The sequence below is a fragment of the Hyaena hyaena genome, unplaced genomic scaffold, assembly GCF_003009895.1.
Source record: "Hyaena hyaena isolate Hyena2069 unplaced genomic scaffold, ASM300989v1 scaffold_61, whole genome shotgun sequence".
In the NCBI taxonomy this organism is placed as follows: domain Eukaryota; kingdom Metazoa; phylum Chordata; class Mammalia; order Carnivora; family Hyaenidae; genus Hyaena; species Hyaena hyaena.
Genome location: NW_024080693.1, coordinates 1,045,993 through 1,062,768, shown reverse-complemented (window position 1 = coordinate 1,062,768; position 16,776 = coordinate 1,045,993). Strand labels below are relative to the sequence as shown.

The following is a 16,776-nucleotide window of genomic DNA, read 5'->3' as shown; positions in this document are numbered from 1 at the left end:
TCTATTTCTGGCCAGGATGAGAGGTTCTGTCCACCCTTGGCTCCTCCCCGGCAGCCTCATGCCCGGGCTACCTGCCACCATGGCTCCACCAGACTGTCCCCAAGCCCCCACCTCAGCTCCCCTGGCCCCACAGCGGGGACTGGCGGGCCCATAGGCAGAAGGTCTCTGAGATGGTTCGGCCAGCGAGAGAGGCTTGGGAAGCATTTTGGGGAAACACTGCCGCGCATGGACAAGGCTGTCTACACTCCGCTTTCATCTCCCGAGCTGCGGCCTAGCCCTCGGCTACCTCTCAGACAGGACCGGCACTATGCCTGCACGCAGGCCTCTATGCAACGGCAGGAGCATTTCAGATCCCAATTTGCAGTTGCCCCGGCCTGCGTTCCAGGGGAGGCCAGGGGATTTCTGAGAAGCAGGAAACTCCTGCTTCCCTCCAGACCTCAGCGCCAGAGAGGAAGATGGACTGGTCGCTTCCCCGCTGGCATACTCCAGCAGCAGCCCCTCCAGATGAAGCACACCGGCTGCCTGCCCGCCCCTAGCCCAGCCTTCCATGGAGTGCCACGGCCCTCATGGGCCAGTGGGGCAGAGGCCATCACTTGGAGGCCGTGGACTGACTCATCAGGCAGACCTCTTCCCAGAACCTTCCGGGCATCCCTGCTCCACACCTTAGCCACACGGCAGCCGCTCCCATGGGGCCCACGGGGACAGGAAAGTGGCCCAAGCAACCAGCCCCCAGGAACCCAGAGCTGGTGACTCCTGGTAACCCGGTAACAAAAGCAGGCATGGGCTGGGGGCATGCTGGGCATCTGAAGTGAACTGTTCCCGTTCTACAGATGGCATGGGAGAAGCGGAGCACCGGCGAGGGGCTGAGTCCCCAGGAAGGACACTGCATGGCACCCCACCTGGTGTGCGGTTGGGGCAGTGCCCACCCAAGCCCCCGCCACCACCGCAGCACCGTGGACGAGGCCTGGGTGTCGGGGCAGCGGCCTCCGCCAGGGAGGGGCTGAGTCGGCGTCACGAGCACAGCACATGCTTCATTTCACTTTTTCAGTGAACCGTGTCCCATGACACGGTGTCTGTGAGCACCCAGGCTGTCTGGGCCCGTGCGTTTCAAGCTGTGGGTGGTGAAGCCAACGGAGTGGGGCACAGGCCAGAATGTCAAAGAAGTAAACAGACAAAAAGCATGCAGTAGGGGGATCTGGTTATAATCTGGGACTGGGTTAGAATGTCAAGGGTATATGTAACTGGGGGAAAGGCTGAAGGCTACGGCCACCGGACTGGCTGTCCAGGCGAGCAGGGCCTGTGCCCTCCTGACAGCGTTCTCTTGCCCCGAGGCCTGGGCACATCCATAAGACTGTCGAAAACTCAGGAGGGGGCTGCTGGGTGAAAATCAAGTGCTTCTGTGGGCAGACGGCAAGGGGAGGGGGGTCTGGGCTGGGCCTGGCGCCAGGGAGCAGGCCCCAGAGGTGACACTTGTTCTGTGAGGACAGCCAGGGCACCGGGCACCAGCACAAGTGGGGCCTAGAGGCCCCCTCAGCCCACACCCTCCACCAGCTGGAGAGAAGCCCCCAGGCACAGACACACCCCTCCTGCCACAGCCTGCGGACGCCAAGGGGGCTGCTGGGGCCCTGGGAGAGGGGCCAGGCCCTCCCCCGCAGCCTGCAGGGCGTTCCATGGAGCCACAGGCTGCTGCTCATGGCACGTGGCCCGGGATGGAGGGAGCGAGGTAGGGTCACTTCCCCAGGCGGTTTCATGTCCAGCCCAAATCAAACCTGCGGGACTGACCGGAATGACACAAGGACAGGAAGGAGTTGGCGGCAATGGCGCTAGTGGCAGGGAAGGGCGGCCAGGTAGGGAAAGAGCCAGCCGGGGCAGCGGCCCCTCACGGGCCAGTCCCCTCAGCTGCGGAAGGAAAGGACGGGCAGCTTGGGGCTGTGACACGGGCAGCAGGAGCATGAGCCACCGGCACGCCAGCAACAGGTCAGAGGTCTCCGGGGGCTTCCCTGTGAGGAAAACCCTTGTTTCTCCAGGCAAAGAGAAGCGGGGCTTTGGTCACTGTGTGCTGTGTCCCCACAGCTGGTCAGCAGGGCAAGGCAAGAAAGACCCGGGCTTTGGGCTGACCATTATCAGGGTGATGAGAAGTAGAGGCCCTGTGTCCTGACAGGAAAGGAGAGGAGAGAGGGAGAGGGGACACAGCATGGGGCCTGCCCGGGCCTCTCCACAAGGGAGAAGCGGCAGACGGCCCGCCCACACATCCTGAGACAACGCTGCCCTCTTCTGGCCAGTGCTGGGAGGTCCAGCTCAGCACCCAGGCTGGGCTGCTTGTAGCCGGGTCACCTAGGCCTGGGCATCCTCAGGTGTTCTAGAAGGTTCTGGGAGGGAACACAGGGCATGCTACCTCAGGGACCACTCCTCCGCTCCCTGATCAGATGGTGGGGGAGAGAGGCAGCAGTTGGGGAGGGGTGTCCCTGACGTTTCCCAAATCAGCACCCACTGGAGGCACAGCCCAGCCCCCTCCTGCTGAGGGGCCCAGGGGAGGCGGGAGGGCTGCCAGACCCAGGAGTCCAGCACAAGAGAGCACCCAGCCCGGGTGTACCACTTCCCAGTGGGCTCAGACATGGACAGCGGTGTTCCCTGGTGGCTCACGGGCGGCACACTAGCCCCTCGGCACCTCCATCCACTTTGGGGACTTTGGTTTCCAAAGCCCAGGCTGGTTCTGGGAAGCCAGGGCAGTGCACGGGAGCTACGTGTGTCCTCACATCTGTGCTCACACCCACTGGCAGGGGCTGGTTTGGGGAGGAGGGGTCTTCTGGGACTCCCGCCCAGGACGGGTATCCAATGACAGAAGCCACCACCCCTTGTGTGAGCATGTGAAGAGCATTCACTAGCAAGCTCACCACCCTCCTGCCACCCTGTTTTACAGGGTCTGCCACTTGCCTCAAACTCCAAAACAAAGCAACTAATGGCTTCTCTAGGACAGTAACCGGGAGATGGGGTTCCTGGTGAAAGGGCTCTGAGCCTGGGGCAAAACCCCAGGAGGTCCCACAAGAGGCCTCAGGGCTCTGAGTGAGCTGAGTGCAAGGGCCCCAGCGATCTGAAGTCATGTCAAGGTCATGCAGAGCAAGCAGGACAGCATCCCAGCAGAGAGAAATGGGAAGGGGCCCTGGGAGCTGGCGGGTCCCCACTTCTCAGCTCTGGGTGACAAGGCTGATGTGGAGGGAGAACCAGCCCACCTAACCTACAAGTCCCAGTTCATAGGGGGATGACGAGGGCCAATAGTGGTGATGGCCCAGCTCCCGGGGAGGTGCTGGTACTAGAGGGACAGAGGCACGGGCGGCCGCCTTCACACTCCACTTAGCACGTGCCTCAAGGCTGGGTTTCAGCTGAGGCTGAAAACACACAACAGGACTTGGGACTTGAGAGCTATCTGGTTCAGGCTCTGCCGGTGGCTCTCACCGCAGTCTGTCACGGAACCAGATGCCGGAAGGTGGGCCTCAGGGCCCCGCGCACGGATACAAGCCCCAGCCTGCTGGCTCTGAGGATGGCCCCCATCGCAGCTCCCACCTGCCAAGGCCACGCTGTGCCAGAGTCTCCACTCGCCACTGTGTATTCTCACTGAATCCTCCCAGAGCTAGGTGCTCTTATCACCCAGGGCTAATGGCGAAGCTGAGGCTCAGGATACCAGCCACTCAGCTGGGGAGGGGGAGGGTGGGGGCGTCATCACATAGCCCGGGCAATGAGGCTCCCCGCAGGGGTGCGGGGGCACGTGTGGGACTTCAAGGAGAGGGATGCAAAGGGGAGAGGGGACCACCTCAGCCCCCGCACCCACCTTTACCAGTAGAGCCTGACTGCCCCAGACCAACTCTGCTCCCAAACAGCCCCTCACTAAACGTCCAGATATCTCTGGGGCATTTTCACCTGACCTCAGGGGACTGGGAGCCAGAGTGTGCCACCCAGTTGGCACCTGGAATAGCACTCCTTCAGGAAAAACTCTGTGCTGTGCTCATATTTTGGTTTCATACCTTATGATGAAGTATCGTGGCTTTTATGTTGGGATAACAGAGTGATTTATTATTTACCGAACACAGTAGGCGCTCGGCAGATCAATTTCAATAAAACAATGGATTACAAACGCCGCCAGCAATCTGGCAGTAGCAGTAATCAACAAAACATGTTGTTCTAAATGCTGCATAATAAATTGACTATAATAAACTCATAATTATTCTACTGGCTACATTTCAAAGTTAGTGCAAGAAAAATAAAATCACCAATTTGGACTTGGCACTAACATCCGTGGGATTCCTGGATCACTCCTGTCTGAGCTGCAAGAGGGAGACGCAGGTGCTGGGTGCTCCCACGCGGGCCAAGGCCACATCTGGGCCACGTGGAAACCTGATCCATGCTGCGCCCCGGTCAGGTGGGCCCCCCCAGCTGTGGCCACCCCAGGCGCACAGCTGTGACCAGCCTCTCCTGGGGTGAGGATTGTACTGGGGGCACATATAGAGGACAGCAGAGAAGCAGACACTTCCTCACTTCCTCTGGGGTATGCCCAGCTCACAGAGGAGAAAAACTCACGGCCACATGGTGCTGCCACGGGGCCCTCCGGCAGGCCAGAGCTGGCCCAGTGACAGCTGAAACCTGCTGGTGCGGCTAGGTCTCTGCCTCTGCTCAGGGACAGATTCCCACACCCTGGCCACCAGGCCCAGCCAGAATGGGCTGCACAAAGAGCATTAGGAAATGCTGAAGGAGGCCAGAGTCTGTGGGGATGCCAGGTGGTTTCTTTGGGGCTGCGAGTGGCTCAGCCATGGCCCGGAGGGCAGGGCCCTCCCCTCTCTTTCCTTGGTCTCCGGCTGAGCCAAGTCTGAAGCAGCCAACTCCCTCCCCAAATCCCTCTGGCTCTGCATCTGGACCCTCCCTGTGTCTCCGTGACCTCACCTACGCATGGCGAAGGGCAGTGGGACACGGCGGGGAGAAAATCTACCTGAGGAGGTGTCCCTGGTGCCAGGCACTGGGGAGGCTCCCGTCAAGGTGTCTGCATGCCCTTGGCCCCTATGCCAAGAACTACATGAGATGCTCCAGGGAGGGTGTGGCCACTTCGGGGGTCCCCCCTTTGTATGTTGTCATCCCCGCCCTGCTGGCCCAGGCCCCTGGGAAAGGGCATATGAGCTGAGCACTTGCGTTCTGACACCTCTCTTCCACCCCTCCATGCAGTCTTGATAGGTGCGTGCCACCTCCGCTAACAGAAAAGTAAACTGAGGCTCTGGGAGGAAACTAAGTGGCTCTGTTTCCTCCCAGAAGGCTGAGCTGGGCCCTTGCCAACAGTGGCCCTAGCTGGGACATCCCGTCTGGCTGCTGACCCGGGCAAGCTAGCCACGGGGCCTGGTGTGCCTGCGGCAAGGGCAAGCTGGGGTCGGGTGCGCTTCCGCAAACACATAGCAGTGACAGCTCAGAACATGGTTCGTGCCCCCCCCGCAGATGTGGGCCAGGGACTGCGGTGTGCAGGCTCCCCTCCACCCTGCTGCAGGGCAAGGCCAGGCACAGCTGGCGCTCCAGCTTGGGAACTGAGCCGAGCAGGGCAACGCCCATGCCCCAAGAAGCAGCAGGAGCCCACCTGGAAACAGGCTCCTGGGAATCTTGCTCAGGTGCCCGGCTACCAAGAGGCTATGGCACCAGAGAACCTGGAGGGACAGTGCATGCCCCCCACCCTGCCCACGTGTCGCTGACTGCAGCAAGGTGGCTAAAGGCTAAGACAGGGTGGCCCGTGGGGTTCACAGCCTCTGGCTGGTTCTCAGTAGCCCTGCGGCAGCCGGGGCTGACCCTGCCTGATGTCGGGCGCTGGAGAGGAGAAGCAGGGAGTGCCCAGCACCTGTGAGTTGGAGAGAGAGCTGGTCCAGGTCAGCAAGGTGCCCACAGGGCCCTCCCGAGGCCTGGAACAGCTGCCTGGAGCCACGCGGCATATGCTCAGCGTGAGCCCAGCGATCCAGGCTCATGAGCAAGGTGTGTAATTCTGCCAGCAGGGACGAGTCCATTGGAGGGGGGGGGGGCGCGCTGCAGATCCCACCCACACCTGCTTAGTCAGGGCTCCAGGTGGTGCTGGGAGCACCTTAAGCAATGCTCAGAAAAGTCCTGCAAACAGTCTTGAAGGTCAAGCACTGCCTCTGACCTCCTGCGTTAATGGCCATTTACAGATGGCAGAGGCTGGCAGGATTCAGTGCGGGGGAGGCTCCCTCTGGATCTTCCCTGATCCAGACCAGGTGCCCACCCTCCTGGTACCGAGACAGAGGTGTGAGTGTGGTGGGTGCGGGGCAGGGGGGCCCCCCGCACCATTTCTCAGTGCTTCCCTGACGATGGAGAGAAGGCACCTGGCAAAAGAAGTCTGGGCCCAGAGCAGGCCTGGGGGCCTCACTGTGCTCAGCCCTCTCAGGGGGGCACCGAGAGGTTCCCGTGTGTCACTCCTGAGGTGGAGTTCCGCTGCAGCCCTGTGGGTCACGTGCAGAGCCAGGGCAGGGCTACCTTACTCACCACATGTCTCCATCCTGGATGGTCCGGTCGTTGGGGGCCCCGGCATGTCCATAGTGCAGCACGGCCGAATTCTCACCACTGCAGGGCAACGGGGGAAGTCAGCAGCCCATCCTCAGCCAGCAGATCCCAGAGCTGGCCCCTCACCATGCCCCGTGGGCAGTGCCATCCACCCTCCAGCAGGCCCACCGTCTGAGGTGGTGGCGGGGAGCAAGCTGGTCCCGGCACCTGTGACCATCCAGCTGGTGGCTGGCCCCTGGGCTCACGGTTCACAGCGTTGTCACCTGCAGGGCTTTCCTGGGTGAGTGCTGCTCGGTCAGGCAGGCGCCCTTGGGGCTGGGGATGTGGGACAGGTTGGGGGACAAGGGTCTGAGGCCCAGGGAAGGGAGCCCGAGGAAGCCCTCTTTTCCTGGAGGAGGGAGCAGGGAGGCTGTGTCAGGGCCGCCACGTTGCAAGCCTGGCCTCTCTGCTCAAGACTGCTTCCCTAATGAGCGATGCCTTTAAGAAAAAAAGGGCTTTTAAGTCTGTCCAAAGGAAAAAAAAACCCACCTGGGTGTAATATTTATGGCCCTGTTCGGGAATCTCAGGAATCATAAAAGTAGAAATAATGATTTTTCTCTCTATCCACCAGAGAAGAACATTTCCAAAGACTGAGATGTTCACATGTATTATTCATGTGCTGAGGACGTGCACATCAGCAGAGCTGCTGGCTCCATCCTGGCTGGGCAGAGGCCAGACCCCCTGGCCCAGGGGGCAGAGCGGGGAGAGACTGGCTGGGGCGAGCCTGGGAGACGAGGGGCCACCCACAGCCAGGACGTGCCCCTCAAAGACACACCTAGAGTGACACGTGCAATCGCACAGACACACAACAGTGCACACTCGGGGTGCCTGGGTGGCTCAGTCGGTTAAGCATCTGACTTCGGCTCAGGTCATGATCTCGCGGTTTGTAAGTTCGAGCCCTGCATCAGGCTCTGTGTTGACAGCTAGCTCAGAGCCTGGAGCCTCTTCCGATTCTGTCTCTCTCTCTCTCTCTCTCTCTCTCTGCCCCTCCCCTGCTTACGCTCTGTCTCTTTCTCAAAAATAAACATTAAAAAATATATATAAAAATAGTACATGTACAGCCATGAGCCGCCCCATACTCATGGTCACTTGTACCCAATGCCTCCAGCCACCGTGCAGGTGACACACGCAGAGACTCAGAGCCCCCTGCCGCAGCCACAATGTGCCACACGCAGAGATACCTAGAGTGACATCCCCTACCACAGAGACCCAGACCATCCACAGTGGTGATGTTCCCTACAAAGCCACACTGACGCATGGGAACACACACACACACACACACACACACACACACGGCCTCCCGCCCTGACAGAGCTCCTTCCACCTCTGCTGCACACAAAAGCCACCACAGTATAAAGTCACGTCCTGGCCCTGTGGAGGGGGCGGGGCGAGGAAGGCCAGCCAGCAGCCCCAGGGGAGCGGCCACCCTAGGGGAGGCCAGGAGGGGCACGGCAGTGAGGGGGCCGCCCCGGCTGGGGGCCTCAGGGGAGAACAGTCTCCAAGTGTAAGTGGGCACTCGTGTGGGCACAGGTGTGTCTAAGCTCAGGGGGCAGCAGGTCCCCTCGCCGCTCACGACCTCCTCCCCGCCTCGTTCCCACTTACCTGCCGCAGATGCAGGTGTAGGAGCTGTGGCGCATGCCGCCCCGGGAGTAGCAGTAGTGTTCGAAGAGGCTGCAGGAGAAGGAGGGGAGTCAGGGTGCGGGGGCCGGAGCGTGCACGGCCCCTGCCCCAGGAAACCCTCAGCCCAAGCCTGCTTGGCTGCGCCCGCAGGAAGGCCTGAGAGACCCTGCCTGGATGGGTCCACGAGGCTCATAGCCTAGAGCCCAGGTTGCCCACCAGCCACAAAAGCACAGAGGCCAGTGAGGACAGGGGGCAAAACTGGAGAAGCCACCCAGCCTCCTGGGCCCACTGGGAAGACAGGCTGGGGCGGGGCCTCCGCGGTTTCTGCGGGGCTAGAGGGTCTCCCGTGACTCCCAGGTCCAGCGGCCACAACCTACCCCACCAGGAGGGGCGGGACACACAGCCAGGGAGGGACAGGAACTCTCCAGGCCCCAAGCTGGACTCAGACGGCGCTGGGCCTGACCCTGGGGAGGGGCACAGGGCAAAGACAGCAGGAGCCGCGGGCCCTGGCCTGGAGGACACGACTGAGGGGCAGGCCCTCGCGCAGGCAGAGCAGGGAAGCGCCGCCTCTGGTTGCAGGCAGAGGGGATGGAGAGGGGCAGGGTCTAAGGACAGGCCCTGCTTCCCTTCCTCAGGCCAAGCAGCAAACGGGCTCGCCCCTTAAACCAGCTCCCAGCCTGGGCACGGGAGGCCAGAAACAAAGTCTGGAGGGAAAGATGAGACCCTAGAGGGGGCAGCCAGCCCCCAGGCTGAGCCCAGAGCCAGAGCCTGGGGAGGCCTCCGGGTGTGCAGGACGTCTGCAGACCCCTGAAAGCCCAGGAGGGTAACAAAGATCAGAGGGTAAGCTACCCTTGGCAAAGGTCTGGGCCCTGCCCCCATCCCCCTGGCCCCCACCGGAGAGGCAGAGCCTGGGGACGACTGCAGGGGCTGTTGGACCAGACCAGCCACATCAACACCACATTAGGAGTAATGAACCCCTGGGGGCCATACTGCCAAGAGCTCTGGGGAGGCTACGAGCCTGCCCCTACCCCCACCATAAGCCCCAGGACCTGGGGCAGGGGCTCGTCATGGCATGGGACTCTGTGCTCAAAGAGCTCGGCCTCTCCAGCCCTCACCCCCTTCCTCAGGCCCAGCCCTCCAGTAGGCCTGGCAGAGAAGCAGGTCCCGGGGGGGCCCACCCCACCCACCGACCCACCCCACCCACCGACCACCAGGGCAGGAGGCCAAGCGTGGGGCTGCGCCGCTGTCCCCGTCCTCGGCACACCAAGGCCGCCTGTGGGCACGCTAAGCAGCAATCCCGCCCTGCACGTTCTAGGCCTGTTTTGGAGGAACGTCTGTATGGAGGAGTCTAATCTTCCAGGCACTGTAAACACCAATTATGCATAATTGTTATGATTGGGTATTAAGTAGTTGTCATGCAGGAGCAGTTCTGCCACATTCAAGCGGCTTTCAGACTTGCTTTACAAACCTCCCGGGATAATTGGGTATCTGTGAGTGAACTATTTCCTCAACACAAAGGATCTCAGGAACCGCCGGGGAGGGAAGGAAGGGCACACGCGCCCCCTTATCAGTGCCCCTTGTTCACAGAGGAAGCACTCTGGGGGCTCCGGGGGCCGCCACTGACTTCCACCTCTGTCCTGGAGACCACGGGGGCGGCACGGCCCCGAGCGTGGCCTGTTCCTCACGGGGCAGGCCTTCCTGCACTGGGCAGCCGTGGATACCAGCCGCGCACCACCTCTGCTCCCGGCCTAGACACGGGGCCTCGGACGCCAGGCCTCCACACTGCGAGCCCATGGCGAGCGCACAAGGCCGGACCCGTCACGGAGCTGCAGCACTCCCTCAACTTCAGAAGACACGACCGCACCTGGCCAGAAGCAGACTTCAGGGCTGCGTGGCCATTCTCCAGGTGATGGGGACAGCGGGCCTCTCCTGGGCCAGGGGACAGACAAACAAGTGCAGGCTGTGGGAGCCGCCAGCATCAGGAAGGACAGGCAGAGGACGGCTGTGCAGCCTGCGTGCACAGGTGAATAAACGGGAATGTTGTGTGGCAGCCTGAGGACGCGGGGTGGGTGGCCGGTCTCCATCCCCTACAGTCAGGCTCGGCGGCCTGCCTTTCCCTGCAGTGGAAGCAGCCTTCATCGCACGCCTTGGCTTCCACTGAAGGAAGGACTTCCGGGTAGAAGGCACAGCTTACAGAAGCACCCAACGAAGCAACGGCTGACCCAGTTTTCACCTATAGGTTGCAGCCAGCACTGGGCCGTTTCTGGACATATGGACAACCCCAAGCAGCAGTGAGAGAACAGCCGCAAGCTGAAAAGTCACCGTAGCTGGAAATGATTTGAAGTTCTTCAAGTTGGACTTCAGCATCTAATTTTGGTTTAAATGAACTTTTCTGACATGACATGAGGACCCACTGGTGACAATAACAGGTGAAGGCAACAGGTCCCACACCCCGGAGGTCCCTCTCTCCCTGGGATGTTGGTGTCCAAGTTCTGGAACAAGTGCAATAGCTCAGGGCGCTTGTGGAGAGATGTGAGTCTGACATATTTCTGATTTTCAAGGGGCAGGGGGTGAGCAGTGGGTGCTCCAAACTGGGGCCACGTGGGTGACATGAAGTTCCCATGGAGCTCGGTAAGCATCAGCCATGATGACAAACCACAACAAAGCCACCTGTTCCCAGGGCACAGCTCACGGACCAAGGCGGTAATAGATGGGAAATTACGAAAGATGTTGCTAGAAGCTTACAAAAAATATGGCAAACCATGAACTGGTTGAGGGTCGAGGTGACTTGAAACCATAGGAGCCTAACTACCGACTGATGCAAGTCTACTGCCAAATTCGGCCATAAGCTACCAGTTAGCCCTCTACAGCCACAGGAGATGACAGCAGAGTCCGCAGCCGGAAATCCTTCTCCCACACTCAGAGGTGCTACGCGAAAGACAATAGGCAGAGCCATGTTCTAGGACAGGACGGAAGGCGGGGCTAGAAGGAGAGGAGCTGTCAGTCTCGGGAAGGTAGAGGCCTCGGCTTTGCGCTGCTGTGTGGGGACGGTGACAAGGCCTCAGGGACACAAACAGCAGCTGAACGGAACGGAGACCCCACCCCCACGCGCGGCTGTGCCCGGGTAGGGATGTACCCTCAGTGAAGGGCAGGCTTGGAGAAAACCCGCCAGTGTCATAGCAGGCAATCAGGGACCCTGCCTGGGCTCCGGGAATAAAATAAAATACGTGCCCCCCCTCGGAATTCATAGTGGAGGTCTGTCTTCCATGGGGTTCAGGTTCCTGGTTTGGGAAACCAGCCCCGCCCCTGCCCCCCAAGCCAAGAAATTAGCAGAAAACTACATTCCTGACTGGTGCCGCCTGGAGCACCTGGCAAGGGCCGATGCAGCGCCAACTGGGCGGTCACACCCTGGACCCAGGCCAGCCAGGGTCTGTGTGCACCTGGACACACGCGCATGCACATACACACCCATTCCCCCCCCCCCCCCCCACTGAGGATGAACTCGCAACCTGAGAATAGTCCACAAGGGTTGTCAGACACAGCAGCAGCCAGCTGAGACCCCCAAGGGCTTCTGCTAACAGAGCTGTCAGGTGGAGCCCGTACGCACCGTGTAAAACAACCGACGCCTGAACACGGAGCAAACAGAAGGGTGGGTCTCAGGAAGAGCCACGGTGGAACTTCTGGAGATGGCCGGTCTGTCCATAAGGAGACGGGGGCAAGAGCCCAGGCAGCGGTGCTTGAGGCCCGGAGATCACCTCTGCCCACTTGTCTGTGGCTCGCCGTGTGTCCCAGTGTTCTGGGGGCCCTGGCCGCCCTGCTCCCTGCCGCCCCACCTGCACAGAGCACCCGACTGGGCACCGGGTACGTGGCCTGCCTGCCACTGCCTGTCCCCCTCCCCCCCAGCAGGAGGGGCTTCCCGAGGAGCAGAGGGAAGCAGCAGTCTCACATGCATCTCCTGCTCTGTGGCCCCTGGAGCTTCCCCAGCACAGCCAGTCCTCAAACTATAAATTCATACTCCTTGCTATAAACTCCTCCCAAGCCAGACACGAGTGGAAAATGCTTTGGGTCCCAGCATCTACGAGAACGTTTCAGTAACCTGGGAGAGTCTGTGCTGTGAAAAACGAGGCGGATGGAGCCACCGCAGCACAGAGGGGCATGCCCGTCTGTCAGTGCCCGGAGTGATGAATGGGACAGGGAGGGCAGATGCTGAGGCCAGATCCGCAGGAGCGGTGTTTCCAGGGACAGCACCGTGGGTGTCCGCCGGGGCCTGCAAACCAGCCCAGGGAGCCTTCCTGGGCACGCGGCCCAGCTCCTGCCCTCTGAGGTTTGTCGCCTGATGAGGAGACGGCCAGAGCCCAGTAAAAATGCACGAGCTGCCCACGATCATGGCGGAAGGGCTACCCCGGGCAGCGAGCTCTCAGCACAAGCGTGAGCACCAGCAGGCCGGCCAGCCGGGGAGGTCGGCAGGGGCCGCGTCAGCCCCCTCCCCTGCAGGGCCCTGCTCCACGTCAATTCCCAGGGGGCCGGGCCAGGAGCAGGAGAGCGGAAGGGAGGCTGGGCAGGGTGGGCCAGGCCAGTGCGCCGAGCTGCGGGCCCAGGAGAGTGGGCAGTAGGGACACAGGGTGACTGAGTGCGGGACGAGGCACTCCGGGCTGAATGCGGGCTGCAGCCCACACCCGCTGTGAACTTCATTCAGTCTCTCCAGGCACAGGCAGGCTCCTCACCACAGCCCCCCGCTTGCTCAGGCCTGTGGGTTCCCCACCCTGTCTATGCCCCACAGTCCTTGCTCTGGGCCACGTGCCTCCAGGGGCATGGTTCGGTACCGGCATTGAAGCCAAATCCTAGCTCTGCCACTTACCAGCTGTGTGGCCGTTCCGGGACTCAGTTTCCTCAGCTGTAAAATAGGCTAAGAGTACTTCCCACAGAGCTGTTGTATCACTTAGGTGACATTACATATATAAAGTACATGTAACAGTGCTCGGCACACACCAAACCCTATGTACAGGACACATCAGCTGTCACTGGTGTCATGGTTCAGGGGCCTCCAAGAGAGTGTGCACAGCACGGACCTGTGGCTGAAGGAAAAGAGGCTGGGCTCGGACAGTCTCTTGAATACTCCTTTAAAGCCAAACAGAACCCCTTTGCAGCCGGACACCGGCGCCCTCCTGCCCCCCCATGCAGCTGGACACGTGCAGCACCTCCAGGACTGACATGAACACGGCGCTTCCCCTGACACGGGGCGTCTTGGCGGCCTCTGTCCTGCTCACACATCCCGAAGACTCCCCTCCTCGGGGAAGCACCAGGGCCTCGACGGGTAAGAAGAGAGAGGAGGGGGACGCCTGGGTGGCTTATTCGGTTAAGCATCCGACTTTCGCTTAGGTCATGATCTCGTGGTTCGTGGGTTTGAGCCCCGCGTCGGGCTCTGTGCTGACTGCCAGCTCAGAGCCTGGAGCCTGTTTCAGTCTGTGACTCCCTCTCTCTCTGACCCTCCCCTGTTCACGCTGTCTCTCTCTCTCTCTAAAAAAAAAAAAAAAAGAAGAGAGAGGAGGGAGGGGGCTATGTTCTGTGCCGTGATCACAGCGCTGATTCCTTTTCATTCACGTTTGTTCTAATTACTCTCATTTTAGGGGTATAAATGACCACAACTATGTAATGAACGTGATACTGCCTTTTGAAGCCCTAGCTACTCGCTAAAAGAAACTTCTTGACAGAGAGGAAAGCACCGTACCGCAGAGAGGCGTCCTGACAGCCACCCGGAGGCGTAGGCCATTGGAGTGCTTCCCTGGTTTCTCCAAGTAGAGGGAGCAGCCAGAGAGGATCCAGACCCAGAGGAGAGGTTTATACCGGGGGTCACAGGATGGGAACGGCTTTCTGGGGAAAACCAGAAGCACAGACCACATGGATTCTGAATTTTTCGGGAAGGGGGATGCTGTTCAGATCACTCTAGGAGGTGATCAGATGCCATAAGAATGCACCCAGGGCCCCTCCTGCCCTTGTAATTGCTGCCATAGGCAGCGTGGCTCCCGCCACCCATCCCGGGCACAGTCCAAATTCCCGGAAGATCCCAGCTTCCGTAACCTTCTCTGTGGGCCTTCTGAGGGGTGGCTTCCAGGCGTGGCAGTGGCTAACCGAGAGGCTGCCCTGCCTGTCTCCCTCCCCAGAACCCCAGGGAAGACAGAGGGCAAGCTAGGGAGCCACCACCGAGGCTCGAGGCTGTTCCAAATGAGCAAGTCGCATCCACACGGTTTGTCACCAAGAAGGGGCTGCCTTCAAGCCTTGGACTAAACCCAGACATGCATTATTAATAAAACCAGAGCTGACGGCACAGCTTGTGAGACTTGGCACCGTCAGGGACACGGACCATGTGTAACGGCTCTGGTGGCTGTCTCCTGAATCAGCAGCAGCTCCTTCTGCCTGATGCTCCCCCAGCCCCCTCCCGCTGCCCCACCTGGGTCCTGGACTGAGGACAGGGACAGCTTGCCACCCAGGACCTCCCACAGCCCAGGACAGAAACCGAACAGTCCCCAGCAGCCTTCAGTTTCCAACAGTCGTTCGTGGGAAGGAGCGACTTTCCTACTTTGTGGGTGGAAGAGTCTGTGGCTCAGAGATGTGGCGTGCTGTGGTCAGGGAAGCCCCCCAGTCTGTGTTTGAGCCTGGAGCCTCTGTGGGGTTTCTGACCCCACGCACCCAAAGCCTCAGGCCTGTTAGCAGTGGGCGCGCGGGGCGGCACCGGCCTTGGCAGGGCAACACATCACGCTCTGCATATACTGCGGGTGGACGGGCCCTGCCATGCCTGCCGGGGCCCTGGCCTCACACGTGCGCACAGGGCCCCACCCCATCCCGGGCCAGTGCCCCAGGGGCGACACGGGAGCTGGTGCGCAGGAGAGGCCCCCGGGACGCAGAGGCTCCGCGAGGGAAGAATCCACCAACCAGAGGCAAGGGCAGCAGCAAAGCAGGGTCACGGCAAGAAGACGAAGAGCACCAGAGAGAAGCCACTCACTCTCTCCCTGAGAGCGGCCTTATCAAGGTACGAGATAATTAGCATTTTAATTGGATAATTGGGAATTCTAAATTGCCTATCTTGTATTAAGCATAACTGAGGACATAACATGACATTCAATTAACAAATATTCCTCTTTATTCTCGACATACTTGATTAGGTTGCATTTCTGAGGTCTTCGGTATCTGTTACTGGATAAAGCCCTGGCCGCGTCAGACTGTTAATAAATGCAAATCATAAATATATATATGGAAAAGATTTTAGAAATTCTCTGCACAAAGAAAAAAAGCTCACCCATCATCTTATATTTTGTTGAACATCCTTCCAGGCATTTTTTAAATGCATAAACACAGATTAAAATTTTTTTTAATTTTATGTTTAAAAGAAATTTTTAACATTTATTTATTTTTGAAAGACAGAAAGAGACAGAGCATGAGTGGGGGAGGAGCAGAGAGAGGAGACACAGAATCTGAAGCAGGCTCCAGGCTCTGAGCTGTCAGCACAGAGCCTGAGGCAGGCTCGAACTCACAAACTGTAAGATCATGACCTGACTGAAGTTGGATGCTTAACTGGCTGAGCCACCCAGGTGCCCCTTATTTTATGTTTTTAAAGTTTATTATTAAGAAAGACGGTGTGTGCAAGTGGAGGGGAGGCAGAGAGAGAGAGAGAGAGAGAGAGAGAGAGAGAGAGAGAGAGAATTCCAAGCAGACTCTGCGCTGCTGCAGGCCTTGAACTCACAAACTATGAGATCATGATCTGAGCCGAAATCAAGAGTTGGACTAACTTAACTGACTAAACCACCCAGGTGCCCCTTAAACACAGATTTTTAAAAATAACTGTATACTAAAATAATAAAACTTTTTAAAGCTACTTTTGGACTGTATCTGATCTGACATACGTACAGGGCACGTACTCAGGGCACCTGAGTGGCTCAGCTGGTTGAACGTCCAACTCTTGATTTTGGCTCTGGTCACGATCCCAACATTGTGGGATCGAGCCCTGCGTCCAGCTTTGTGCTGAGTGTGGAGCCTGCTTAAGATTCATTCTCTCTCTCTCTCTCTCTCTCTCCCCCCTCCTCCTCCTCCTCCTCTGCCCCTCTCCCTACTTGCACACACACTCTCTCTAAACAAAAAATGAAAAAGAAAAGGACTACAGGCATAGGGACCCAGCACAGTGACCTGTAAGCACACCCATCCCATGTGCCCAGCACCCCAGGGCCCCTCCCAGTCAGACTTCCCTCCCAGGGGTGGCCTGACTTCCAACAGCACCGGTTCGTTCTGCCTGTTTTTGAACTTTATGTAAGTGGAACCAGACAACGTGGCCTCTCTGTCTGGCCTCCGCCGCTGCTCCCCATCCTGCTAGGTGATGCCACGTGGTGGGTACTTGTCATTCATTCTCGTTGCTGGTAGCATTCCACTGGTTCCGCTCCCCCACTGCTGAACATTCTGGCTGTTTCCAGACGGCAGCTATCATGAGCGGTGCCACTGCAGACATTCTGGTCTGGTCTTAGGGGGCAGTGCACACTACCTCCACCGAGCGTATTCCAGGGTGGAAAGGCTGTGCCACCGGATTCTGTGCAG

The 16,776-nt window shown here is 59.4% G+C and overlaps 1 protein-coding gene across 2 annotated transcripts in view; it reads right to left on the bottom strand.

The window, feature by feature from the left end:
* The window catches only part of PEPD (peptidase D), a 112,504-nt gene that overhangs the window by 15,041 nt on the left and 80,687 nt on the right, over nt 1-16,776 (bottom strand). For both annotated transcript variants that reach the window (XM_039231950.1, XM_039231948.1), the window contains exons 10-11: nt 8,179-8,247; nt 6,520-6,597 (exon numbers count right to left, since the gene is read on the bottom strand). In XM_039231950.1, coding sequence (XP_039087881.1) covers nt 6,520-6,597; nt 8,179-8,247 — 147 coding nt within the window. The remainder of the gene's footprint in view (nt 1-6,519; nt 6,598-8,178; nt 8,248-16,776) is intronic.